This window comes from Lepidochelys kempii, chromosome 20, assembly GCF_965140265.1.
Source record: "Lepidochelys kempii isolate rLepKem1 chromosome 20, rLepKem1.hap2, whole genome shotgun sequence".
NCBI classification, from domain to species: Eukaryota; Metazoa; Chordata; order Testudines; family Cheloniidae; genus Lepidochelys; species Lepidochelys kempii.
Window position 1 is genome coordinate 8,848,695 of NC_133275.1, and position 26,261 is coordinate 8,874,955.

Below are 26,261 nucleotides of genomic sequence, written 5' to 3' on the forward strand. Positions count from 1 at the left end.
TCCTTCCCCCGTCAGGGCACAGTGATGACAATCTGTGATCACTGACGCAGTCAAAGCCTAGACCAATGACAAGCAGACTCTGCAGCGGGAATTATGGGTAAGCACCACTGTAATTTATGTAAATGAGGCTGGCAAGGGCTGGTGTCCCCTTCCCCTTCCTCCCTCTAGAGGGTGCAGAAAGCTCCCTCCCACAAGGAAACTGGAAAAGCAACTTCACTGTCCCCCCCGTGCCCCCCGGCCCGGTCCCGCCTGGCTCCAGCTCTGAGCAGGCTGCTACAGGGACTGATGGTGTCTCTGTTATTTTTCTGTACAGCGCCTAGCACTATTGGGCCCTGATCTTAGGTTGCACTTCCTAGGCTGTACCTAGCACTCCTGATACCTCCCCGGTGCCAGGGTCTAAATTCAGAAGCACCAAGGCCTGGGCACAGCCTGCTGCCCCCAGCTGCATCCTGTGCTGAGATGCAGGGCAGGGCCAGGGGCTACACAGAACTTAAGAGCATAAGTACCGTGAGGCTGGGTCAACCCAATGGCCCAACCCAGTGTCCTGTCTGCTCACAGCGGCCAGTGCCAGGTGCCTCAGAGGGAATGAACAGACCAGGCAATCACTGAGTGATCCATCCCCGGTCATCCACTCTCAGCTTCTGGCAAACAGAGGCTAGGGACATCCAGAGCAGGGGCTGCCTCCCTGACCATTCCGGCTAATAGCCATTCATAGACCTATCCTCCAGGAACTTATCTAGTTGGTTTTTGAACCTTGTTATACTTTTGACCTTCATAACATCCCCTGGCAACGAGTTCCCCAGGCTGACTCTGCATTATGTGAAGAAATACTGCCTTAGGTTTGTTTTAAACCTGCTGCCTGTTAATTTGATCGGGTGACCCCTGGTTCTTGCGTTATGAGAAGGAGTAAATAACACTTCCTAATGCACTGTCTCCACCCCAGTCATGATTTTATAGACCTCAGTCATATCCCCCCTTAGCCATCTCTTTTCCAAGCTGAAAAGTCCCAGTTTTATTAATCTCTCCTCGTACAGAAGCAGTTCATCCCCCTAATCATGCCCTTCTCTGCACCTTGTATATGTCTAAAATAGCTTTTTTGAGATGGGACGACCAGAACCACTATCAGAGGGGTAGCTGTGTTAGTCTGTATCAACAAAAACAAAGAGGAATCCTTGTGGCACCTTAAAAATTAACAAATTTATAACAAATACATATGTTAGTCTCTAAGGTGTCACAAGGACTCCTCATTGTTTTTGCAGAACTACTATGTTTGACAGCAGTGGCATGCTGAGAATCTGGACTGGAGACTGGGAGTCAGGATTCTGGGGTTTCATGCCTGGCTCTGGGAGGGGAGTGGAATCCAGTGGTTAGAGCAGGGGGCTGGGAGTCAGGACTCCTGGGTTCCATTCCTGACTCCCTGTGAGGGGAGGATGGTTTAGAGGTTGCAGACAGATCTTTGGCCCAGTATATGGATTTACCACATTCATTGTGGCTGGGACTTGACTGGGCTCAGCTCTGCCAGGCTGACCACCTGTGATGCCTGTCCTCTCTCTGACAGGGGGAGGCTTCAGGAGAAGACCAAACTGACGGACGCTCGATAACACAGGCCCTGGAACAGATGCTCACTGACGCCACTCAGTCACTTACCCTCCCAGCGCAGTGCCTGGGCCTCTGGCTCCAGCCTCTCTCCACTGGAGACAGAGCCCCTGGTCTGTAAGCCTGGCTGAGGTGCCAGAACCAGCCCTGAACCCCCGACAGTGGGGAACCCGGTCTCCCCAACCCAGGGCGTCTGCTCTATGTCAGCCCCTGAGCAGGATGGGGTGGCTCCTGGAACCTGGCAGCTGGGGAGAAGCGGGGGAGGCTGTGGCACCCAAGTAGGGTGACCAGACGTCCCAGTAAAATCAGGACTGTCCCGATTTTTAGTTTTGTCCCGCGTCCCAACTGATGCACGGTGGGGATGCCACTTGTCCCGATATTGCGGCTTTGGCTGCTCCGGCATTTTTTTATTTTTTATTTTTATTTTTTTTTTTTGCGCTTTGGCAACTTGGCTCGGCCGCTTTTTTTGCTTCCCCCCATGTGTCCCGATATTTTGTCCGTTTCATCTGGTCACCCTACACCCAAGCAAGACAAGGGTGGTCAGGGACATGGCAGATACTACTGCCCTGACATGGTCCAGATGAGGAGAGGGCCCCACAGAGGGGTGGGGCACGGGCCTCACAGAGGCTGGTGCCCTCAACTGCACTGATGGGGCATCAGGCTCTGGAATGTGCCCCAGCACTGACCTATGGGCCTGGGCCCAGAGTCACTCGGACTGGCTAAGCAGGGAGAGGGCTAACCAGCTGCATGAGTGACAGGTAGACAAGGGGGCTGGTGTCCAGTGAATCCACCTGCATCCAGGTTGGGCCAAACTGCATCAGCCCCTGCATCAAGCATGGGCCAAACTTGCCCTTCTGCAGGGGCTCCCACAGGCCTGGGAGCTGCCCCTGTTCCCTAGCTCCACCGATGGGGATGGGGGAGCCAGCAGCCCCTGGAGAACTGAGCTGGCTGATCGCCCCCAGGAGACTACGCTGGGAGGGGGAACCATGAGGTCCCCACACTGCAGATCCAGAGACCCCAGAGGAAGGGGTGGTGGGATGTGGGGGTTGGGGTACAGGAACTGGCGCCTTATTGGGTGTGGTGCCCAGGCCAGGATGCTGGGGACAGGCAGAGTTTAGGGCCCAGTGGATGGCCAGGGGTGGAGGCAAGGGGGGGTTAGGGAGAGGAGAGGGAGCAGATGCGGGACAGGAGTAGTCACTGGACTGGGGAAAGGGAGGGAGACATCAGCCCTAGAGCAAGGAGGATTGTGGGACACATCAACATTACCAGGGTTGAGTGGGGGAGGGGACAGAGTGTGGGGACTTGGGGTGTAGGGAGAGACTGGGGCTGGAGGAACCTTGAGCTCCCCACGGCAGCCAGCACTCCTGCCCTGTTCCCCTCGCCCCCTGCTGAGGCTGCAGCAGCTGGGAGCTTCCTCCCCCCCCACAGCCAGAGTTCCTGCCCCGCTCCCCACAGCGCCCCCTGCTGGGAGAGACCTGGCTGAAGTAGCTGGGAACTCCCCCCACAGCCAGTGCTCCTGCCCAGTTCCCCACAGTGCCCCCTGCTGGGAGAGCTCAGGGCTGCAGTAGCTGAGAACTCCCCCAGAGCCAGCACTCCTGCCCTGTTCCCCACAGCGCCCCCTGCTGGGAGAGCTCAGGGCTGCAGTAGCTGGGAACTCCCCCAGAGCCAGCACTCCTGCCCCGCTTTCCACAGCGCCCCCTGCTGGGAGAGCTCAGGGCTGCAGTAGCTGGGAACTCCCCCAGAGCCAGCACTCCTGCCCTGTTCCCCACAGCGCCCCCTGCTGGGAGAGCTCAGGGCTGCAGTAGCTGAGAACTCCCCCAGAGCCAGCACTCCTGCCCCGCTTTCCACAGCGCCCCCTGCTGGGAGAGACCTGGCTGAGGTAGCTGGGAGCTCCCCCCCAGCCAGCACTCCTGCCCCACTCCCTGCTGGGCGTTCCATAGCATCAAGGACCTGAACCCCTGTACTGTCACTCCCACTGGAGCTCGTATACAGTGAGTGGGCAGCTGGCGGGTCCCTGCAGGTGGTGCCAGTCTGGTGGGGTCCCTCAGGCCCCAGAGCTCCATGTCTGGGCTGTGAGCTTCCCCCTGGGCACGGTGCCTGTGAGCATCCATGCGGCAGTGCCCTGGCTCCCCAGGACCAGCATTAGGTTCGGGGCCCAGGCGGTGGCTATGCCCTGCAGGGTTGGGAGAGGTTGGCTGGGGTGGGGGCATCTGCCCCTCGGCCTTCCTGGGGGCAGAGCAGTGCTCAGCTGTGGGGAGCAGGGGCAGCCAGGCCCCAGGCTTTGCTGTGAGTGGCGCTGGTTGCAGGGCCTGGCGCTGAGCCAGCCTGACACTTATCTCCCCACGGCGGGCACCGGGCCAGCCCCTCCCCCAGCCTGTGCTGTGGGAACATTCTTACTCAAGCGAAAGAAATGCCTTTGCCGTGCCTAATGGCTCGCACATGGGGGGCGGGGCCCTGGGAAAGGTGCTGCCTGCGTCAGGGGGCAAGGGGCACCTCAGGACACACCCCTCACCCAGCGCGTGGCCCCTTCACAACTGGGCACTGCTCACAGCAGGGCCCAGGAAGGGCAGTTCTGGATCTAAACTCTCCCCTCTTCGTGGGGCGATCGTCTCTGCAGCCCTCACTTTGGGACACTCCCTTTGCAAGGAAGCCCCCATGTAAAAAGCTGCACTCAAGGATCCCTCACCCAGCACCGAGATGCAGCCACCTCTGGGGTGGGGCACGGGGGGCTGTTTGTACAGGGATCCCTCACCCAGCACCGAGATGCAGCCACCTCTGGGGTGGGGCACGGGGGCTGTTTGTACAGGGATCCCTCACCCAGCACTGAGATGCAGCCATCTCTGGGGTGGGGCATGGGGGCTGTTTGTACAGGGATCCCTCGCCCAGCACTGAGATGCAGCCATCTCTGGGGTGGGGCATGGGGGCTGTTTGTACAGGGATCCCTCGCCCAGCACTGAGATGCAGCCATCTCTGGGGTGGGGGGTGGCAGTTGTTTAACAGACCCTCCTGACATCACCTGGCCCAAGGATGTCATTCCTCCTGCAGGTCGGTCTAGGAATGGGGACACAGAACCAGGACTGGCCCTGCCTCAGCTCCAGCACACACTCGAATGCAGGGCCAGCAGGGGGCTGTGGGTCAGGAGCGAGGGGCACCAGCAGAGCTGCGAGCGTTGGAGCAGTGTAGAAATGGAGGGATCAGCGCATGGTGGAGGGGAGCCAGGCGTGGAGGCGGGGGGGGGTTGAAGTGAGTTCTTGGGGTTAGTCAGCCCCCTGCCCCCTCCCACCCAGTCCTGGCCAGCTCGGCATTCGAGGATGGATTGTTTCCATGTGTTGGCGGCTGCGCCTGTGTGTGTGTGTCTGGGAGGGATTGTTTGTGTGTGTGGGGGGAGGGACTTTGTGTGTGTGTGTGTCTGGGAGGGATTGTGTGCGTGTGTGTGTCTGGGAGGGATTGTGTGCGTGTGCGTGTGTGTGTCTGGGAGGGATTGTGTGCGTGTGCGTGTGCATGTGGGGGGAGGGATTGTGTGTGTGTGCATGTGGGGGGAGGGATTGTGTGTGTGTGTCTGGGAGGGATTGTGTGCGTGTGTGTGTGCATGTGGGGGGAGGGATTGTGTGTGTGTGTGTCTGGAGGGATTGTGTGCGTGTGCGTGTGCTTGCAGCACAATCTGGGCTTGATCTGGAGCCAGCTTTTTTCCCCAGCTCCGTTTCTGTTTTAAGCAAAAGCGTCTGTGTCCTTCCCTCCCCCAAATCCCCCTCTCCCTTTTCACCCCAGCCCCCCAAACATCCAGCACTTCCTCAGACCCCCCCCCAGTCCTTTCTTCCCATCTCTGGGGGCACCCCCACACATCCCCAGCACCCCAGGGTATTCTGCCACAATCCCAGGGTTCCTACATGCTCCTGCACCCCAAAGAGCCCCCCTGACTCCAACCCCCCCCACAACAACCTTCCTGGCCCTGAACAACTGTCCCCACCCCTCTGCAGCAACACCAGGACCCCTGCTCCATGCTGCGGAGGTTGCCCCTGGGCTCAGGGTTCACTCAAAGCAACAGCCAGCAGCATGTGGGGTGCAGTAGGGTGGGGGGAGGAATGGGGGCAGCATGGTGAGGGATACAGTAGGGCAAGGGCAGCAGGTTGGGAGTGGCAGTGGGGGCAGCACGGTGGGGGATGCAGTGGGGCAGGGGCAGCAGGGTGGAGGGCAGCCCCACAGGCTCTCTTCAGCTCTGGGGAGATTCCCCTTCTGCCCAGGCCTCCCTCTGTGTCTGGGAGGCTCCTCCCCAGCCCCAGCCCATGATCTCCCGCATGCCAGTGCCTGACCCGGGCTGGGCCTGCCTGGGAAAATGCAGCTCTGGATCCAGCCTCGTTCCTTTCTTGGCAGGCGCCTGATGGGGGGGAGGTGGGGGTGGCCGTTCTGGGTTGACCCACGCTGGGCAGCCCTTTCCCAGAGGGAGAGCTCAGGACTGAGACCTGCTGCCTCCCCAGAACACACCCCAGGGGGCACTCGCCCCCAACCCAGTGCTGCATTCCAGCTTCATCCCTGCCACTGCCCCAGAGGCTGTGAGCTTCCCTGCAGCACTGCCCTGCCCTGCCCTGCCATGATCCTGGGAGTCCAGCAGAGGGAGCTCTCACACAGAGTGTGTGTGGTTAGCGCTGCTGGGGGTGAGGCTGGGAATCAGGACTCCTGGGTTCTGTCCCCAGCTTAGGCACCCCAGAGTGCAGAGTGATGCAGCTGGGCTTGTTGGGAGCACGGCCTCTCTGGGAGGAGACATGGAGCTGGTGTAGCTGAAGGGTTTCCCCCGCACCCCCAGGCAGAGGGGCTCCTGGCCTGCCATCTGCAAGGCCCTGTGCCACCTTAACCCTGAGGCTGTGTCTGTCCGTGGGGTGGGCCCAGTAGAATAGGAATAGCATTGCATGAGCACCATGCAATAAATGAAGTTGTGTGCCCCCTGCTGGCTGGCATGAGAACCATGGGCCTGTGCTTCCTGTGACCCGCACTGCACGGCCCAGTGGCGAATCCCACACTAGCTCGGGGGCCAGGGAGGCTGCGGGGGGGATGGGGGGGCGGAGAGAGAGAGGAGTTGCAGCAATTCTGCCTGTGTGCTGGGGAGGTGTCCATGGGCAAGGAGGTGCTGTCCTGTGTCCTCAGTGCGGGGTTAGGGGTCCTGCCTGGAGGGGAGGCTGGGAGCTGCCTGGTGTGCTGGGAACGCTCCGATGGGGGGTTATTTATACTGCACCCCGAGGAGCCGGGGCCTGCCCCCTTGCAGCTATTTGTATCCCACTTCCTCCTGCCCTGCTGCCCTTTTCTTCCATCCTCCTTTGTTTATAACAGCTTGGCCTCTACTGACCCACCCTGCTCCCCAGCATGGGCACCAAGGTGCCTGGGTTCTCTATTCAGCTTTGGAAGGGGAGGATCTAGTGGGTTAGAGCTGGGGGCTGGGAGCCAGGACGCCTGGGTTCTCTGCCCAGCTCTGGGAGGGGAGGGGGGGCTAGTAGGTAGAGCAGGGGTTTGTGAGGGAGCTCAATGTAGAGCAAAGGAAGCACCTTTTCCCACACCCCACCAACAGAGAGGTGAGCAGCCTCGTCCCCTGGGAAGTGGGGCAGATCTGGGGTCACGTCTCTGGCACTGGGGTGGAGGTGATATATATTGAGCTCCAGGGATTTGATTGAGCTGGAAAGGCAGGGGGTGGAGGCTGTGTAGGGGGTGCTCTCCCCTTGAAGTCAGTGCTGACTACAGCCTGGCATTGGGGGGCGCTGTGCTGCAGGGACAGGGTGGTCATGCCCCAGTGTGGGGCTAGGGGGTGCTGTGCTGCAGGGACAGGGTGGCCATGCCCCAGTGAGGGGTTAGGGGGCGCTGTGCCACAGGGACAGGGTGGCGATGCCCCAGTGTGGGGTTAGGGGGCGCTGTGCCACAGGGACAGGGTGGCGATGCCCCAGTGTGGCTAGGGGGCACTGTGCCACAGGGACAGGGTGGCCATGCCCCAGTGTGGGGCTAGGGGGCACTGTGCTATGGGGACAGGGTGGCGATGCCCCAGTGTGGGGTAGGGGGCGCTGTGCCACAGGGACAGGGTGGCCATGCCCCAGTGTGGGGCCAGGGGGCGCTGTGCTGCAGGGACAGGGTGGCAATGCCCCAGTGTGGGGTAGGGGGCACTGTGCTGCAGGGACAGGGTGGCAATGCCCCAGTGTGGGGTTATTGGGTGCTGTGTCACAGGGACAGGGTGGCCATACCCCAGTGTGGGGCTAGGGGGCGCTGTTACACAGGGACAGGGTGGCCATTCCCCTGTGTGGGGCTAGGGGGCACTGTGCTGCAGGGACAGGGTGGCAATGTCTCAGTGTGCGGCTAGGGGGCGCTGTGCCACAGGGACAGGGTGGCGATGCCCCAGTGAGGGGTTAGGGGGCGCTGTGCCACAGGGACAGGGTGGCAATGCCCCAGTGTGGGGCTAGGGGGCGCTGTGCCACAGGGACAGGGTGGCGATGCCTCAGTGTGGGGTTAGGGGGCGCTGTGCCACAGGGACAGGGTGGCGATGCCCCAGTGTGGGGTTAGGGGGCGCTGTGCCACAGGGACAGGGTGGCGATGCCCCAGTGTGGCTAGGGGGCACTGTGCCACAGGGACAGGGTGGCAATGCCCCAGTGTGGGGTTAGGGGGCGCTGTGCTATGGGGAAAGGGTGGCAATGCCCCAGTGTGGGGTTAGGGGGCGCTGTGCTGCAGGGACAGGGTGGCAATGCCCCAGTGTGGGGTAGGGGGCACTGTGCTATGGGGACAGGGTGGCGATGCCCCCATGTGGAGCTAGGGGGCCTCTCCCCTGTCCGACTCTGGGCACCGCTCCAGCTTACGCATACAATGGGCTGCTGTTCGGACCTGCTGCCACAGCTGGCCGCTCTGCTGGAACAGCTGGCCGCCTGGGTGCCTCAGCCCGCTCTGCTGGGCTGGGGGCCCTGGGCAGGGACGGGAGCAGCTGGGAGCTGACTCCCCACTCCCGCTCCTAGCCAGCCCCAAGGCCCCTTCAGAGGGGGCACCAAGGAGCGGCTGAACTGACATAGCCCCCTGCCAAGCCCCTGGGTCCTACAGACCCCCACTCTGACCCCCTGGGTCACACAGACCCCTCTTCTTCCACCCGGTTCACATAGATCCCCAACCTGACTCTCCCCAGTCATACAGACCCCCCCTGGTTCACACAGACCCCACCCTGACCGCCTGGCTCCTCCCCAGCTCACACAGACCCCCCAGTTTGTCTGTATGCTCCTCCCTGGGGTGACTCCCCACCCCTGGGCAGAGCTGGAAAGGGAGCTTGGAGTGGGGTCAGATGAGGGGCAGCCTCTCTGTGTCTGACTTAACCATTTCAGGCTCCTCGCCTGGGCCACTCTGGGGCATCATGCCCAGATCAACCAGCTCATGGGGCTATAGGGCCACCTGACAGAGGCAGGCAAGCTGCTGCCAGCCTCCCCCCAGCTCTGCCAGTGCCCCTCAGTCCTGACCTGCAGCCCGCAGCTATCCCAGCCCTGAGCTCCCCAGGTCTGCTGAGGCACCTCGGTTCCCCTCTGCTGCCCCTCTTCCCAGGTCCTCCGCCCAGTGCAATGGGGAGGGATCCCAGCACCCAGCGGGGGCTCCAGCTGCTTTTCCTGAACCACCTCCCAGCACCCAGGGATGGGCAGGATCTGCTGGCTCCCTGCTGCCAAAGGCCGGCCAGGGGTGGGGGGAGCAGGGCCCCCCCCTGCCCCTGCAGGTGCCTGGGGCTGGAGAACCAGAAATTCCTGCTCCCTGCAGGAGCTTGCCTTGTGGGAGGGGGGTGGAGAGGGAGGCCCAGGGGTTTGGGGTGGGGGCACAGAGGAGGTGTGGGGGATGGAGGGACAGGAGAAGACCCAGGGGGAATGAGGGGCAGAGGGGAGGCTTGGGAGGATGTGAGGCAGGGGGAAACCTGGGTGGGAAGAGGGGAGGTGTGGGCAATGGGAAAAGAGAAGGAGACCCGGGGGGATGGGGGCAGAGGGAAGCCTGGGGGCAGAGGAGAGGCCCAGGGGAGATGGGGGCAGAAGGGATGCTTGGGGGGGCTGGGGGAAGCCTGGGGGGACAGAGGGAAGGCCCAGGGGGATGTGGCAGGGGGAGGCCCAGGGGATCGCAGGGGCAAGGTATTAGTTCAGTGACTGACCTGGAAATGTCCTTAGCACTTTAGGAAGAAGAGAAAGAGCCAGGCCTGGCCTAGGGGACTTCCCCACTTCCCCACTTGGGCTCAAGATTAGCCAAGGAGCCTCGAAACAAGCTCTACAGTTAAGGGAAGAGAGCATGGCCCAGTGGTTACAGCAGGGGGGGCTAGGACCCAGGACTCCTGAGTTCTATCCCTGGCTTGGGGAGAGGAGGAGGCGGGGGCTGGGAGCCAGGCTCTTGGAGGGGAGTGGGGGCTGGTGGTTAGAGCAGAGAGGAGGCTCCCAGCTTGGTCATGCTCCCCAGGGGAGATTCTCTCCTCATGCAGTGGCTGGCCCCGCGGGGGGCGGTTTGAAGGTCTGGGGAAGGTGGAGAGACAAATGCCCCTGGGTCTGCTGCTGGAGAGGGAGGAGGATGTTCCAGGGGGCAGGGGCACATGTGGGGGCTGGGTTGAGCCCAAGGGATTAAGGGGGACAGTCTGCCCCAGGGATGTGGGGGAGGTGGACTCTGCATGGGGCATGGCTCTGGGGAGAAGTCTGTTGGGGCAACACCCCTCCAGCCCCATTGCTGGGTCCAGGGCAGCCAGAGCATGATCGTGCCCCCAAGCTCTTGGGGCTAGGGCCCCACCTGGTTTGGATTCCCTGGGGGCCCAGGGCAGGGGCAGGCTCTTTGTCCTACAGGCTCTGCCCCCCATCGTGGGGTTTAGCCAGGCAGCTCAGGTGCCTGAAGCTGGCCCCCCAGGCCGGCTCATGGCTCAGGCTGGCCTGTACTCCTCGCATGCCCACAAGCTCCGGGGCCACTGGCCTGAGCTGCAGGCCCAGACACCACCTGCAGGGGGCAGTGGGGGGAAATGAAGCTTATGGAGCCTCCCGCACCTTCCTGCGCAGCTCACCCAGCAATTCCTCCTACCCTGCCCCTGGCTCTCTTGCCAGAGCCCAAGTGGGGAGACTCCCAGTAACAAATCATGGATGCACAGACCAGCCCAGAGCCTGGGAAAGGGGAAGCAGCTCAGCTGTAAAGTCCTCCCCTCGCAGCATCATCATATCATCCCCACCCCCCCAGCAGCCCCCCCAGCCACCCCCCTGTGCTCCCAGCCACACCCCAGGCCCCTCAGCCACACCCTGACCCCCCCCCAGGCACACCACCTGCTCCCCAACTGTATCCCTGAGCCCCCAGCCACCCAGCTGTTCCCCTGACCCCCAACCATTCTACCTGACTTCCCCAGCCATGCTCCAGCCATCCTCCGACCCCCCACGTGCCCCCTCCGGAGAGCACAGTGCTCCCAGCTTGTCCCCTATTTACAATCCATTTACTCTCCTTTACAGAGACTTTATCAGCATCGACCTGGAGGGGAAGGGGCTGGGGGGTGCAACAGTTCAAAGACTTGGCTCCCTCCTTAGGGGCTGCTGCTCCCTCCCCCACACTGGACTTTCTGTCTCTCTGGTCCTTTTTCCATGGTGGGGAAAGCATGGGGCTGGGATAGCAGGGGGCTGTGGGTCAGGACTGAGTTCTGAGGGGCATCGCTGGGGGGGCTGTGGGTCGGGACTGAGGGGCATCACAGTGGGGGGCCTGTGAGTTGAGACTGAGGGGCATCTCTGGGGGGGCTGTTGATCAGGACTGCGGGGCATCGCAGCAGGGGGGCTGTGGGTCAGGACTGAGGGGCATCGCAGTGCGGGGGCTGTGAGTTGAGACTGAGGGGTATCGCTGGGGACGCTGTGGGTTGAGACTGAGGGGCATCGCTGGGGGGGCTGTTGATTGGGACTGAGGGGCATCGTAATGGGGCGGCTGTGGATAAGGATTGAGGGGCATCACAGAGCTGGGGGGCTGTGTAGGGGAGAAGTGAGAAGTGCCAAAAGCCAAGCAGAGCTGGACCTTGGAAAGGGAATTAAAACCAACAGTAAAAGGTTCTGTAGCCAAATAAATAAGAAGAAGACAAGGAAAGAAGTGGAGCCACTAAGTACTGAGGATGGGGTGGAGATTAAAGATCACACAGGGCATGGCCCAACACCTAAACGAATACTTTGCCTCTGGTTTTAATGAGGGTAACAAGGAGCTTACAGGTAGTCGCATGGTGGCTGATGGGAATAAGGATATGGAGGTAGAAATTACCACATCCGAGGTGGAAGGCAAACTCAAACACCTTACTGGAATAATTAAGGGGCCCCAGATAATCTCCATCCAAGAATATTAAAGGAACTGGCACAGGAAATTGCAAACCCAATAGTGAACTCAGGGGTCGTATCCTATGGCTGGAGTTCCTGTTTTAAGAAAGGGGGGGAAATGATCTGGGAAACTACAGGACTGTTTTTTTATCTCAGCTGTATGTGAGGTCTTGAGACAAATTTTGAGAGAGAAAGTAATGAAGGACATAGAGGTGAGCGGTAATTGGGATAAAATACAACCTGGTTTTACAAATGGTAGGTCCTGCCAGACCAACCTGATCTGTTTCTCTGTGAAGATAACTGAGGTTTTAGACAAAGGAAATGCAGTAGATCTGATCAACCAGGATGTCAGCGAGTCATCTGATACAGTTCCACATGGGAAATTATTAGTTGAGTTGGAGAAGATGGGGGTTAATAGGAGAACTGAAAGCTGGATAAGGAACTGGCTAAAGGGGAGACAACAGCCGGTCACGCTGAAAGGTGAACTGTCAGGTTGGAGGGAGGTTACTAGTGTAGATCCTCAGGTATCGTCTTGGGACCAAACTTATTTAACATTTTTATTACTGAGCTTGGCACAAAAAGTGGGCGTGTGCTATACAATTTGCAGATGACACAAAGCTGGGAGGTGTTGCCAATACAGAGGAGGACGGGAATCTCACACAAGAAGAGCTGGATAACCTTGTGAACTGGAGTAATAGAAATGGGATGATATTTAATAGTGTGAAGTGCAAGGTCATGCATCTAGGGACTAATAACAAGAATTTTTGCTATAAGCTGGGGGCGTATCAGTTGGAAGTGACAGAGGAGGAGAAAGACCTGGGTGTATTGGCTGATCACCGGATGGCTATGAGCCACCAATGTGATGCGGCTGTGAAAAAGGCTAATGCAGTCCTAGGATGCCTCAGATGTGGTACTTCCAGTAGTGACAGGGACATGCTAGTACCATTATCCAGGGCACTGGTGAGACCTCACCTGGAGTACTGTGAGCAGTTCTGGTCTCCCATGTTTAAGAAGGATGAATTCAAACTGGAACAGGTGCAGAGAAGGGCGACTAGGCCGATCAGAAGAATGGAAAATAGACCATGTGAGACGAGACTCTAAGAGCTTGGAGATCCAGGTGCATCTCTGTGGGGGGATGAGGTGGGCCTGGAGGGGAGCAGGGGGGATGTGGGGCTGGAGGGGGGATGTGGGGCAGGAGGGGAGGTGTGGGGGGATGTGGGGATAGAGGGGACATGTGGGGGAATGATGTGGGGCTGAAGTACAGCAGGGTGGATGTGGGGCTGACAGGGTGGTGTGGGGGGATGTGGGGCTGGAGGGGCAGTATAGGGAGATGTGGGGCTGGAAGGGGAGCAGGGGGGATATGGGGCTGGAGAGGAGCAGTGGAGATCTGGGGTGAGAGGATGTGGGGCTGGAGGGGCAGTGTAAGCAAATGTAGGGCTGGAGGGGATGTGTGGAGGATGTGGGGCTGGAAGAGAACTGGGGGTGTGTGGGGCTGGAGAGGAGCAGGGGGATGTGGGCCTGGAGGCACAGTGTAGGGAGAAGTAGGGCTGTAGGGGAGCAGGGGGATGTGTCACTGTAGGGGAGGTGTGGGGGATGTGGGGCGGAAGAGGACGTGTGTGTGTGGGGGAAGATGTGGGGCCTGAGGGGAGCTGTGGGGGATGTGGGGCTGGAGGGGCAGTGTGGGGTAGAGGAGAGCAGGGGAGATGTGGGGCTGCAGGGGAGGTGTGGGGGGATGATGTGAGGCTTGAGGGGAGGTGTGGGGTGACATGGGACTGGAGGGGAGGTGTGGGGTCAGGTGGGGCTGGAGGGGAGGTGTAGAGGAGGTGGGGCTGGAGGGGAGGTGTGGGGGATGATGTGGGGCTGGAAGGGAGCAGGGGGAATGTGGGGCTGGAGGGGAGGTGTGGGGGGAGGTGGGGCTGGAGGGAATGTGTGGGTGGATGATGTGGGGCTGGAGGAGACCTGGGGGGATGATGGGGCTGGAGGAGAGGTGTGGGGGGATGTGGGACTGCAGGGGAGGTGTGGGGGGATGTGGCACTGGAGGGGCAGTGTGGGGCTGGAGGGGAGGTGTGGGGGGAGGTGGGGCTGGAGGGAAGGTATAGAGGAGATGGGCTGGAGGGGAGTTGGGGGGGATGTGGGGCAGAGGGGAGTAGGGGGGCTGTGGGGCTGAAGGGGAGGTGTGGGGGATGATGTGGGGCTGGAAGTGAACAGGGGGAGGTGGGGCGGGAGGGGAGCAGGGGAGGATGTGGGGCTGGAGGGGAGCAGGGGAGGGTATGGGGCTGGAGGGGAGGTGTGGGGGAATGTGGGGCTGCAGGGGAGGTGTAGGGGGATGTGGGGCTGGAGGTGCAGTGTGGGGCTAGAGGGGAGGTGTGGGGGATGATGAGGGGCTGGAGGCATTGTGGGGCATTTGGGGCTGGAGGCGAGCAGGGGGAAATGTGGGGCTGGAGGAAGGTACAGGGGGATGTGGGGCCGAAGAGGATTAGGGGAGAGGTGGGACATAGGGGAGCAGGGGGGATGTGGGGCTGGAGGGGAGGTGTGGGGGGATGTGGGGCTGGAGGGAAGGTGTGGGCAGATGATGTGGGGCTAGAGGGGAGCTGGGGGATTATGGGGCTGGAGGAGAGGTGTGGGGTATGATGTGGGGCTGGAGGGAGCAGGGGGGCATGGGCTGCAGGGGAGGTGTGGGGGAATGTGGGGCTGGAGGGGAGATGTGGGGGGAAGTGGGGCTGGAAGGAAGGTGTGGGCGGATGATGTGGGGCTGGAGGGGAGCAGGGGGTGGCTGGGAAGGATCATTTTGAAGCTGAAAAGATGCATCTTTGTCATCCGTGCCTAACCAGGGAACAGCTGCAGCAATTCCAGCAAAGCCCGTCTGGGCTGGGACCCAGCAGAGGCTGTGGTCCGAGGGGGAGCTTGGGAGATGGTTATGGACAGAAAGAACCTGCACAGGCCCCACTGCCCCCCACAGCCTGCCACGCCCATCCCTACTGCCACATACACGGTGTGCAGGGACCAGCCAGCGCTGAGCTGCAGCCACTTCTGGGGTGGGCCAGGGGCAGTTTAACAGCCACATTGCACTACATGGCTGGGCAAACATGGCTGTTTAGGACAGGAAGTGAAGGCCGAGGTCATAGCAGGGGAGATGGAGTCTGGTTGCCTGTTGGGGAGCCTGGCCTGGCTCTGGGGTGAGCCCCCATAGTAGGAACCATCCCAAGGGCAGCTCTTCGCTCCAGCCCTCCTGGGCCCCTGGAGTAATTCTGACCCCACAAGGGGCAGAGCCTGGGCAGTTCGGGGCGGAGTCTGCCCTCTAGTCCTGCCTCCCAGCACTCACTATTAAAGGGCAGGGCAGCCACCCTTCCCACCCCAGATCCAGCAATGAGCTCCCTGTCGTTGGGGGGAGGGGGGGGTCTGAACCAGTCACAGGGTGCCCCCAGTAACCCCAAATCCTCACTGTGTGAGCTCCCTGGTACTCCTGAACCCTCACTATGTCAGCCCCCTGGGCACCCCGAACCCACACTGTGTGAGCCCTCCAGGCATCCCCAAACCCATTCCTGTGTGTGCTCCTTGCGCCCCTGAACCCATCACTTTGCCACCCCAAACCTTTCACAGGGAGCACTCCTAGGCACCCAACCCCCTCACTGTGCTCCTGAAGCCCCTCTGTGTGTTCCCAAGCCCCACACACTGCCCCCTAACCTGTCTGTGTCCCCCAGAGCCCTGGGGGCACCTTGCTCCCCCAGCCCATTGCTCTGGCTGCACCTTGGCACCCCAAACCCATTGCTGAGGCTGCTCCCTGGTGTTCCCAAACCTCTGCAGATGTGCTCTGAGGGGGCTGGAGGGGAGATGGGGAGCTCTTTCCCAGCGCCCCGGCACCCGGCCCCGCTCTACAGCTGGCTTTAACGTTCACACAAGAATGACAAAGACAAATAAATAGGAGGCTCTGGGCTGTGAGAATCGCTCAGAAAGGGGGAGCAGGAAGGGCTCACAGAGGAGGAGGCAGTTGGGCCGGGCGCTTTGCAAAGCCTGGGGCAGCAGCATGGGGAGCCAACGCAGCGTGGGGAATAGGAGGGCTGTGACCAGTGCCCCCGGCAGACATCGCAGCCCTGGGGCAGGCAGCTGCCTTGGGACCGAAGGCCGTTTCCATAACTCAGTCGGGATCCCAGGTGCCTAGCACACTGTGGGGCTGTTCATCTCCAGCCCAGGGGACATCGCAGCCTGTCCATAACACAGTCCTCGCGACGGCAACGTCTCAGCCCCCATGAGATGAGTTGGCTGGAGGTCACGATCTGCCCCCTGCAATGGGCCCCAGGTTGGCAGCCTCAGCAGAGGGGCTGACGTTGCCCCCGGGGCAGAGCTCTCTGCTGCCCCCAGAGGGGCCTGTCCTGGGCAGGGGGTGGTGCATTGCTGGGGGTCGGGGTGCAGATGCTTGCCCCGCTGTAGATGAATCTTCAGGGTCTGATTTACAGAGGTGCTGAGCACCCACAAGTCCCGCAAGTGCTCAGCCCCCCTGAAATGAGCCCCACAGCTCCAGCTGTGCCCCATATCCCATGCCCCTTGGTGTCATGTGGAGACCAGTCCAAGGACGGGAGCGTGGCCTGCTGTGTGCCAGCCTTGGGGCACTCTGCAGCTGGGTGTGCCCCACCCCCATGTGTGCTGTGGGGTCAAGGGCCCGGAGAGCGTGACCTGCCCCCCCACCCCGGGCTCATACAGCAGCAGTGCCCGCTCGAGTCAGTGGGATCTGAGATGTCAGCAGTGCTGCGGCCAGTGAAGGTGTAAAATGGGTGTGACTAGGGTCAGGAGGGCGGGATGGGAACTGGGGCTCCATCGTTCAGACAGCCCCGCAATTCCCTGAGCCCCACTGCTCCCTGGAGAGATTGGTGTCACCCCATGATATTGGGGGCTGAGGTGCCCCGAGGGGAGGGCATCTTCCCAAGGCCACCCAGTGAGTTTTGGGGGAGATTTGGAACCAGAATCTAGGAGCACAACCCCCCCCCCCCCGCCAGATGAGCCTGAATCCCCAGGCCCCACCAGGAACCTTCTCTCTGGGGAAAGTGGTTCTGCCAGTTACAGCCCCCAGTGCCAGCTGCTGTGGGGGCAGCAGGGAGAGAACGACTGCGGGGGAGGTTCTGTGGTGCAGGGCTTCTCCTCTGAGTTGCTGAGAGCTCTAAGGTCAGGGAGCAGGTGGGCCTGGGGAGGAGGGCGGCCCTGTAGGGAGGGCACCAGGCTGGCCCCCAGCAGACCTGGGTTCTGTTCCCAGCTGTGCCGCAGCCCAGCTAGGTCACCTCCCCTCTCTGGCCTGTTTGCTCTCTCAGCCTGTGAGCTCTGTGGGGCAGGGACTGTCTCTCCCTAGGTGGCTGTGCAGGGCAATGGGGCCCTGATCCCAGCTAGGGCCTGTATATGGGCCACACTAGCAATAACTCCCACCAGCACCTCTGAGAATCAAGAGCTCTTGTGATGGAGCAATCTCTTGGGGGGAGAGGCAGAGCAGCCCCTGTTCCCTCCTCAGGGGGCCACTCACATGTGCCAGGGGCTGAGAACTGGGAGCAGGCACCTGTCTGTCTGTAGACTGTTCCATATGCCCACCTAGCAGTGAGCTGGGGAGCAGGCTGGGTGGGAGGTGGGGTGCTGTGTCAGGGAGCAGGAGGCCTGGTTCTACTCATGCTCTGCCACTGAGTTGCTGAATGGCCTTGGGCAAGTCACTTCCCCTCTCTGGGCCTGTCCCCTCCCTCCCCACTGGATGGTATTTCTTGCCTCAGAGCTTGGCTCTGGTGGTGGCTCTCAGTTGGCTGTGAAGCCCTATCAAAGCGCAGTGTTAGCGGTGGGGTTAGAGCCCCAGCCCTGTGCCCATCCCTCCAGAGAGGCACCTAGTGCCTGGGTCGCCCTAATCAGATAGAAGCTTCCTGGTATGTGATCGCCCAGGGAGGTGGCACATGACCCTTGGCACGGATGTGCCAGCCAGACCCAGGGGGTTGGGGTGCAGATGCTCACCCAGCTGTAGATGAATCTTCAGGTCCTGATTTTCAGAGTGCTCAGCACCCCTGCAAAGAGCCCCACAGCTCCTTAGCTCTGCCCCATGCCCCTTGGTCCCTTCACGTCCTCTTCCTCAAGGAGGAGTCAAACTGCCCTTTCCCCCAACAATTTGCCTCCTGCGATGACACCCGGCCTTCTGGAGCCTGGCAGAGCAGTGTCTGGGCCGAGCTGCCTTGGACCCTCCTGGAGCCCAGCTGTCTTGTCTGAATTGCCTTGCACTTTCCAGGAAAGCTCCATCCTGCCAGGGCAGCGTGAGGCCAAAAGGCTCTGGGCTGGCACCGTTACCAGTGTGGGCACAGCTGGGTGATGGAGCGAGGGGGGGCTCTGCACTGAGGAGGGGCAAGTGGTTCTCTCCAGCTCTTGAGCAGCTGGGGCAAAGTGGCAGGAACCCCCAAGATGCTAATCAGCCCTCCAGCATCCCTCTCCAGCCCCCTTGGCTGGTTCTGCTCCAGCTGGGACTCAGTCAGTTCATCCATGGTCTGCTCTACTCCACCCCCCGAGTCTGCCTGGCTCCCCCCAAAAGCTAACAATGCAGCAGGGATCCTGCCAGGGCTACAGCCGCCCCAGCGTGCGGACCCTACCAGTTGCCTTGGGTTGGAGTCAAGCGGGGGTGGATGACGGGCCGCCCCTCGCCACAGCCAGCCAGCGATGGAAACTTTCCCCTCCTTGGGGATTTGGATGCTCATAAAAAACAAACGCTTTTTTTGGTCATGTTGGAGGGAGGATTCATGACTCTGTGGGAAAGGCCGAGGCTATGGGGCCTGAGCCAGCACCTCTCTGACCCCAGCACACACACCGCTGCCTCTGCCCCCCTCTCGCCCTGCTGGGGGAAGGGAGGCAGGTTTGGCGCCCTCTACCCTGGGGGCCTTTACCCGGTCGCTCAGAGATTTCCCCGCAAAGCCCCCCACTGCACCCCTCCCCCTCCACAGTCATCTGTCCCCCGGAGCCCGAGCCCCACTGAGCGCCGCGGTGCCCCCCGCCCGCAGCGAGTGAGCCCGGCCAGCCCCCCGGCACCTGCCGGCGCCGGCTCGGGCAGGGGGCGCTGGCTGCAGCGCGGGGCTGGGCCTGGCCGGGAGCGGGCTGGGCAGGAGGGAGGGGAGGGAAGGAGCGTGGGAGCCCGGGGAGGAGGCGGCCGGGCCCCGCCCCGCGCAGAGGAGGAGGCGGCCGGGCCGGGACTCGAGTCGCTGCTGGCGGGGGAAGTTTCCCAGGGTCCGGGAGGGAGGGAGGCAGCCTGGCTGCGCTGGAGTCTGGCTCTGCGGCGCGGGGCTCCCGGCCGCGCCATGGATCTCTAGGGCGGGGGCGGCGGAGGAGCGGGGTCGGGGTCCGGGTCCGGGATCGCGAGCGGAGCAGCGGGATGGGCTCGGGGGCCGGGTCCCGGGCGCTGCTGGGTGGCAGCCTCCTGGGCATCGCGCTGCTGGCGCAGCTGGGAGCCGGAGCAGGTAAGGGGGCAGGGGCGGGGATCCCGTGCGGGGGGCGCGCCGGCTGTGGGAGCTGTGGTCCGGAGAGCTGGAGCGGGGATCGCGGCAGCTGCGAGTGCCAGGGGACCCCCCCCCATCCCCGGCGATCTCTTGCTAAGCAGCCCGGCGTTGGGGCAGTTCCGGAGACCCCGTTCTTGAGGGGTCCTCTCTTGGACTTTGGGGGCCCAGGCGGTTTCGGGGCCCGCAGTTTGATGTTGCGGGGGGCGTCTGGTGGCGTCAGGGAGGGGGGCGACGTGATCTGGTCCCTTGACTTTCTCTTTACAAACTTTACAAAACTTTTATTTTCCGAGGGGGGGGGTTCAAAGCCAGGAATCCGCCGCGCGCCCCAATGATGCGGGCTCCCCCGGCAGGGATCAGCGGCTGAATTGGGGGGCGAGGGGGGGCTCAGGACGGTGACGGCTCCGTCCAATTTGGGAACCACTTGTAACCAGTCTCTTGTGCGCTCTCCCCTGCCCGGAGAGCCCCCTCCCTTGTCTGCGCTGGGGGGAGGGGGCTGGCCCTGTGTCAGAGCACAAAGAAAATACTTAATCAATGTATAATCCCTGCTTGGGGGAGGGGGCTGCGCGGCCCCTGCCCCGCGGCTGGGCTGGGGCGGGGAGTTCGCAGGCACTGATTTGAGGCTGCGGGGAACAATCCTGCGCTCCTCTTCTTTCGCTATTGACGAGAAGTAACTTTCCAGCAGCCTGCGCCAGCCAGCCTGGGCGCGCGGGGAAACCTGGAGCTGGAGCGCGGATCCGGCTTCCCCAGCCGGCGCCTTCCCCCTTGCCGCCCTTCCCCCACTCTGCGGTCGCGGCCTCCTGCCCATGAAATCCCCACGAGCCCGGCGCAGAGTGGGGGGGGGGGGGGGGAATCACATTGTATTGGGGTGGGGGCTGTGCAGGGGGAGCAGTGACCCCACCCCCGGGGGGTTAGCTGGGATTGCCATGAAAGGGCTTCCTGGGGGGGGGGCACTGGGGCTGACATTACATTTGATGGCATTTTTGTTGTGGTTCAGTGTGTGGAATGAGTGTGGGGGCTGGGGGTGTGGGGTGGGGGCTGATTTCCTGCACAGAGGCTCCAGCAGCTGCTTTGGCTCCGGTCTCTTCCCTCTGCCAACCCCAGATGCTCAAACTTTTCTGTGTTGGAAAGTGACTCCGAGGCACCGTCCTGAGGCGCTCCCAGCCCTGCCCGGGCTGGGCTCCCCCCACTTCTCCGCAGAGCTGGGGCATTGCGGCAGGGCACCCGCTGACTAGGGAGCACTAAGGAAGCCGGGAGAGAACTTCAAAATGCTTACCCAGCTCCGCACTGGGCCAGCTGGGATCTGGCCTCCCCTGGCTCTGCCGGGCAAGTGGCAAGCTCAGTAAGGGTCCTGGGGTCCCAGCTGGTCAGCCCCCCCCGCCCCCCAAGTGAGCGTGAGTTGGGACCGAGGTGATGCGTCTGGGAGATAAGATGATTCAATTGCGTGTCCTGCATGGACTTGCTGGTGCACAGCAATGTGCCAGCGATGAGAGAACTGCTGTGAAAGGTAAATACAGCGCAGGGTTATTATTCAGCGTGGGTTTCGCTTGCCCATGAAGCTGCTGGACTGGTTTGTGCGGCTCCAGGAGACTGGCCTGCTGCCTGCACTCCCAGCCCATGGGACCACATGTGGATGGGCCCAGGGCCTGTGGGATGGCTGCTGCAGGTTGAGGATGCCCTGAAGTATAACCCCTCCTCCCCCCTTGCTGCCTGGCTGGACATAGACCAGCATTGTTCTTGTTGAGCAACTCGCTGCCTTGCGGAAGCCCCACTATTCGTTCCTGAGCAGCGCGTGGCCCCACGGCTAGACAGGGGTCTGGCCGCTGCTCCCGCACAGACTGCTGGTGCCAACCACCCCCCGCAGGAGCTTGGAGCGTCTCAGTCCCGGAGCCAGGAACCAGCCTCCAGATGCACCCAGACAGTGTCCTCACTAGGGAAAGACGCCTCTAGCCCCTGTCACAGCCTGAGTGAGGACGAGGCCTTTGCAGCTCCAACTGCTTGGGGGCTGGGCAAGGGCTGGGAGGCCTTGGGTTCAGCTCAGCCTCTTCTGGGTAAATTCTTGTCTTGGGTGGTCAGAGTAGAAATCAGGTTATCGGGGTGTCGATTACCCCTCTCCTTGTGTGTGGCGGGGAGCGGCCTGGTTCCCCCCCCCAGTCCTGGTCCTCCTGGGGGATGGGGGGGAGAAACAGCTCAGCTTCCCGCCCCCCATCCTGGGGATGAGGTCCTACCTTTGCAAAGTCTCCTTTCCAGGACTTTCCCTGATTGATTTTAGCCACACCCTGTTTAACCTCCCCCTTCTTCCAGAGCAGCCTGGCTCCCACAAAACTGGCTTCTCTGTGCCCTGCTGCAGCAGTGCGGGGTCCCCAGGGCGCGATGGTTTGTGTGGTACCCGGTTGGTTTGTGGCCAGGCTCCCCACGTTGCCCCCTAAGTGAAGGGGCTTGTGGGGGGCGGCCTCCCCTGTGGAATGCGGCGGGGGCGGGAGTTGGGTGGCAGGCAATGGCTTGGTGGCGCTGGCCTCTGTCATTCACCCACAAACAGTGTGAGACCCTGCCCCTCCCCTGGCGCTGGCTATGCTGGGGGAGCGCTCAGAGCTGCAGCAGCTGCCTCTCCTCCAGATGCCGGAGAGGGCTGGCCTGCTGGCTGGCTGGGCCATTGACTTGCCTGCCCCTTTCTTCTCCCCACTGCGTTGCTAGCCTGTGAACAAAGCGGCCAGGCAGCTGGAGAGCTGTGGAATCTGGAGAGGGCCCTGGAGCCGCCTGAACAATCACACTGGCTAATCCGGTTGTAAACACTCCTCCCACTGAGCCGCTGGCTGCAGCAAGGGGAGACCCAGGGACCCAACCCGCCGGGCCAGGAGGAGTGGGGCTGGGGGGCCCGCCTGCCCCAGCACAGCCAGCGCAGGCCATGCTCTCCTGCCCAACTGGTAGGACAGTGTGGACCTGTTCTCAGGGGCTCTCTGCCTGGCTTGTGAGCCCCCTTCCCTGCTGCCTTGGCGACCGCAGAGCTTTCCCCAGGGCGGCATCCAAATGTGCCCCAGAATCAGGGCCTGAACCTGCTCGCCCACCCAGAATGGAGACCAGGAATCCTGGGGCAGTGGCGTCTCATGAGTCCCCCTCCACTCATGGGCTTTTAGCAACACTGACCCCTTCCCCAGCCATGGGGAGAGCAAGGAGTGGGTGAGCCTCCCCGGCCCCTGCCGGGGGCACCAGTTGCACTGAAGGGTGCCTGCTGGGGCCAGTGTTGGGGATTCGGATGCCGGGGCTTGGATTGCACCTTGGAAGTGACAGGTCCTGTCTCCCACTCCAGCCAACCCTGTGGCAGTCGGTCCCCATGCTCTGGGCTGGGTCACAGCTGGCATCCCCTAGACATGAGAGGCTCCGACTCTCCCAGACCAACCACTCTGAACTGGCTGCACTGTTGGGGCGGGGCAGTTGGCTGTGTCTGCCAGGCCAGGGGTACCAGCTCCGCTATCCTGTGACGGTCAGTTCTGGTCCATCTGTGGGTGCTTGGCTGGCAGGAGCAGCCCTTCTCCTGCCCTGGGGAGTGGGGGAGTTGCAGTAATGGGATCCATAACTGAACAGCCTGGGGCGCTGGCTGAGCCCTCCCTGGGGCCCTGAGCTCCTCATGAGGCTTCATAAATGCCAGAGAGGAGGCAGGTTGGGGCTACTTCTGCCCCAGTCATTGGCAGAGCTGAGGATAGAACCCAGGAGTCCTGGCTGTCTCACCTTTCCCTGGTCCATTCCTCTCTGGGTGGCTCTGGATCCTGTGTCCTGCTTGACAATATGCATTGGGCTGGCTTGGCCTTTGGTGTGCTGTTTCAGGCAGATGGGAGGTACCGGCAGTCCCTGGGCTAGCTGTGGCTGTCGGGTCACTGCCTTACTGCTAGCTTAAGTAGTCCTGCTAGGCTGCCTGTGGTCAGGATCCCGGGGCTGCTGGACAGCATGGGTCAGGGGTGCGAGACTCTGTCGGTATGTGCCCTGCCTCGCCTGGCATACCTGTGATGCAGAGGGGTGAGCGGCTGTGTCCCAGCATGCACTGTCCCTAACTCAGCTGTGGGGGACGGGAATACGGGGGCTGGGGTGAGGCCAGGTGTGTGTTGGCACAGTGCCCCCCTCACTGTCTATAACCCCCAGGGCTCAGAGCTGAGCACCTCGCTGCCTGCAGGGGCTGATGGGAGACTGTGCCCCAGGCCTGCCGGAGCGAGAAGCTGGGGCTGTTTGTGAGGGTGTCCCACTTTGGACAGCAGGACTTGGGGGAGGTGTGGGGGGTCGTTCTGTGCCTCTCTCCACCTCAGGAGTCCTAGAGCCCTCCGGGGCACCGGAGCCTCCAGGGTCATCCTGGCTGACCCCGCCTTTGGCAGCATGAACTGCCCCAGCGTTCCCACAGTCTCTTATCACCACTGTCCTTGAATTTCTGCAGTGATGGGGCCTTGGCTGCTGCTGTTTGTTTTTTTTTTTTTGGGTGGGTGGGGAGAATGGGTGCTAGTGAGTTAGAATTAGGGATGGGGCTGGCAGTCAGGACTCCTGGGTTCTATCCTTGGCTTTGGGAAGGAAGTGGGGGCTACTGGGTTAGATTGTGGGGTGGGGCTTGCAGTCAGGACTCCTGGGTTCTCTCCCAGCTGTGCCACTGACTCGCTGGGTGACTTTAGGCAATACCCTTCCTATCTCTATGCCTTAGTTTCCTGTTGGTGCCTTCTTTGGAGGGCTGTGAGGGCCTGCCCCCTGGGTGCATGCTGCGGGTTTCCCATTGCACTTCCCATCAGGCCTCCCTGCAGATGGGGAGTTGGAGCTGGCACCCAAAGGGTTAATGTTCTGGGACCCCCTCCCCCGCATTCCCTCTCTAGGGTGGAAGAAGTTAGGACTCTTTTTAAAATCCCCCCCGGGCCTGCCCTGGGTATCACACTGGGGGGCATGGGAGCCCCTCATTGCACGCATCCCAGTGTGGAACAGGCTCCCGCTCCACTGTGGGGGGCTCGACTGGGTTTGCCGCTCCACAGACTCATCTGTGCCTGACAGGCTGGGGGTTCTGTGCGGGGCCCGAACCTCCTCCTGGCACCTGGGGCAGCCCCACCAGCTCTCCAAGAGAATGAGCCTCGCGGCATCTCATCCCCCTCCCCAAAAGCTGCCACGCCTGGGGCCCCTCACGGGGCTGTGGGGTGAGGGTTGGCGCCAAGGGCAAAGGAGCCCAGGGATCAGAGTGGGGGTGGGAGCTGTCTAAGCCCGATGCCACCCCTTCGGCTGCAGCCGTGTGTGGGGAGGGGGCTGGTCTCGCCTGCAGCACTGGCTCTGGGGTCTGCCTGGTGGAGCTGGGGCTGCAGTGGGGGAGAGGGGCGGGGGCGGCATTGTCTCTGGGAGCTGATCTGTGTGCTGGGCACGCAGCATGCTCCAAGTGGGTCTGGAGGAAATGGCTGGTGGGGGAAGGAGCAAGGCCCCTGAGCCCTATGTGGCCTGTGGGGCCCAGGCCTGGCCTCCTCTCGCTCTGCATGGGGGGAGGGGGCTGATGGGTTTGTGCCTTGCCCTGCTCCCCAGCCGTGGAAAACTGCTGCTGGGATTTCCCTTTGGGATCGGCTCCTCCAGGGGGCCTGGAGCTGCAGCCCCAGGGGCATAGAGATGTCTTAACCCCATTTATTCATGGGGCCAATCCAGCCAGGGGGGCTGTGACCAGCCCAGCCCACCCCACCCTCCCATTAGCAGCCCAGGCAGTGGCCCATGGGGGGGTTGTGGGGTGTCTCTAGTTTGCCCCCCCATGCTAGCCCAGCTGCTGGCAGAGCTGCCCAGAGGTCTGGAAGGGGAGAGGGCTCGCAGGGCTGGGTGCCCTGGCCCCTCGACCCTAGATTGGGTCCAGACAGGGCTGGCAGCTGGTCCCTGTCATCCTGGCACAGGATGGGTCTCACTGTCCCTGGGGAGGCTGTGGGGGCTGGCAGAGCTGGGGCTGCCCTGGGCAACAGGTCCCTGGGCTCGGGGGGCCTCTGTGTCAGTCAGTCTGCCTCAGAGCGACCCTCCCTCCCCAGGCTGTGGGAACCTGGCACTCAGGGTGGAGGCAGAGGGCTGGGCTGGCTGTAGGGTGAGCTGTGGGTGCAGGTCTCCTGGGCCTCGAACTGCTGTAACACCCAGGATGGTGCAGTCGCAATCCCCTCCCAGCTGTGTTGCTCTGTCCCCTGCATGTGGGGCCGAGGCCCCCGGCTCTGTGCTGCCTGGCATGACCCAGTGTCCTTGGCAGGGTGAGGGTCTCTGAGCCGAGGTCCGAGCTAGCAGGTTACTACTGTATGAGGGGCCTGGGAAGAGGCAGAGATTAGCAGGACAGGTCCCTGGACACTTGATGAAGACGCTGGTTGGGCTCTGAGGCCCTGACAGGTCCCGAGCTGCCTCCTCTCCCTGTGGGGTCCTGGTGGCCTGGGCCCATGTGCCACAGGCAGAGGGTTCTGGGAGCTGGAGTTCTGGGAGCTGCTGTCCCCTTGGTCCCAGGGAGTGCGGGGCCCTAGTGTCTGACTGTGGCCTGCAGGTTGTGCCTGGAGCCCTGAAAACCCCTGTCCCCCTCCCCCTGTGCTGGATGGCACTGGGGGCTGGTGGTGGTGGAGTCACACAGACCTTTCCTTGGCTCACTGGTGGGGGGCACCCCCAAACTAAACTTCTTAGTCATGCATGGAACTTGTCTGACAGCTGCCCTCCTCCTGGTTTGTGGGGTGTGTGTGTCTTCCCTTTGCCTGCTGCTGCTGGGATGAAATTTTCCCCATGCAACTTCAGTACCAGTGTCAGTGCAGCATTGACTCTGAAGCCTAATGGTGGCTGTTTAAATCCCAGCCCTGATAGCAGCTGTCATAAATATAGGGGGAAGGGTAGCAACCTTTATGTATGTAGTAGCATAAAATCCCTCCTTGGCAGC

At 61.9% G+C, this 26,261-nt stretch overlaps 1 protein-coding gene across 1 annotated transcript in view; it reads left to right on the forward strand.

The window, feature by feature from the left end:
* Positions 1-19,171: 19,171 nt before the first annotated feature.
* Positions 19,172-26,261, forward strand: part of NOTCH3 (notch receptor 3) — a 45,778-nt gene continuing 38,688 nt past the window's right edge. Inside the window, 1 exon segment of the mRNA XM_073319236.1 lies at positions 19,172-19,342. Coding sequence (XP_073175337.1) covers positions 19,258-19,342 — 85 coding nt within the window. The 5' untranslated portion in view covers positions 19,172-19,257.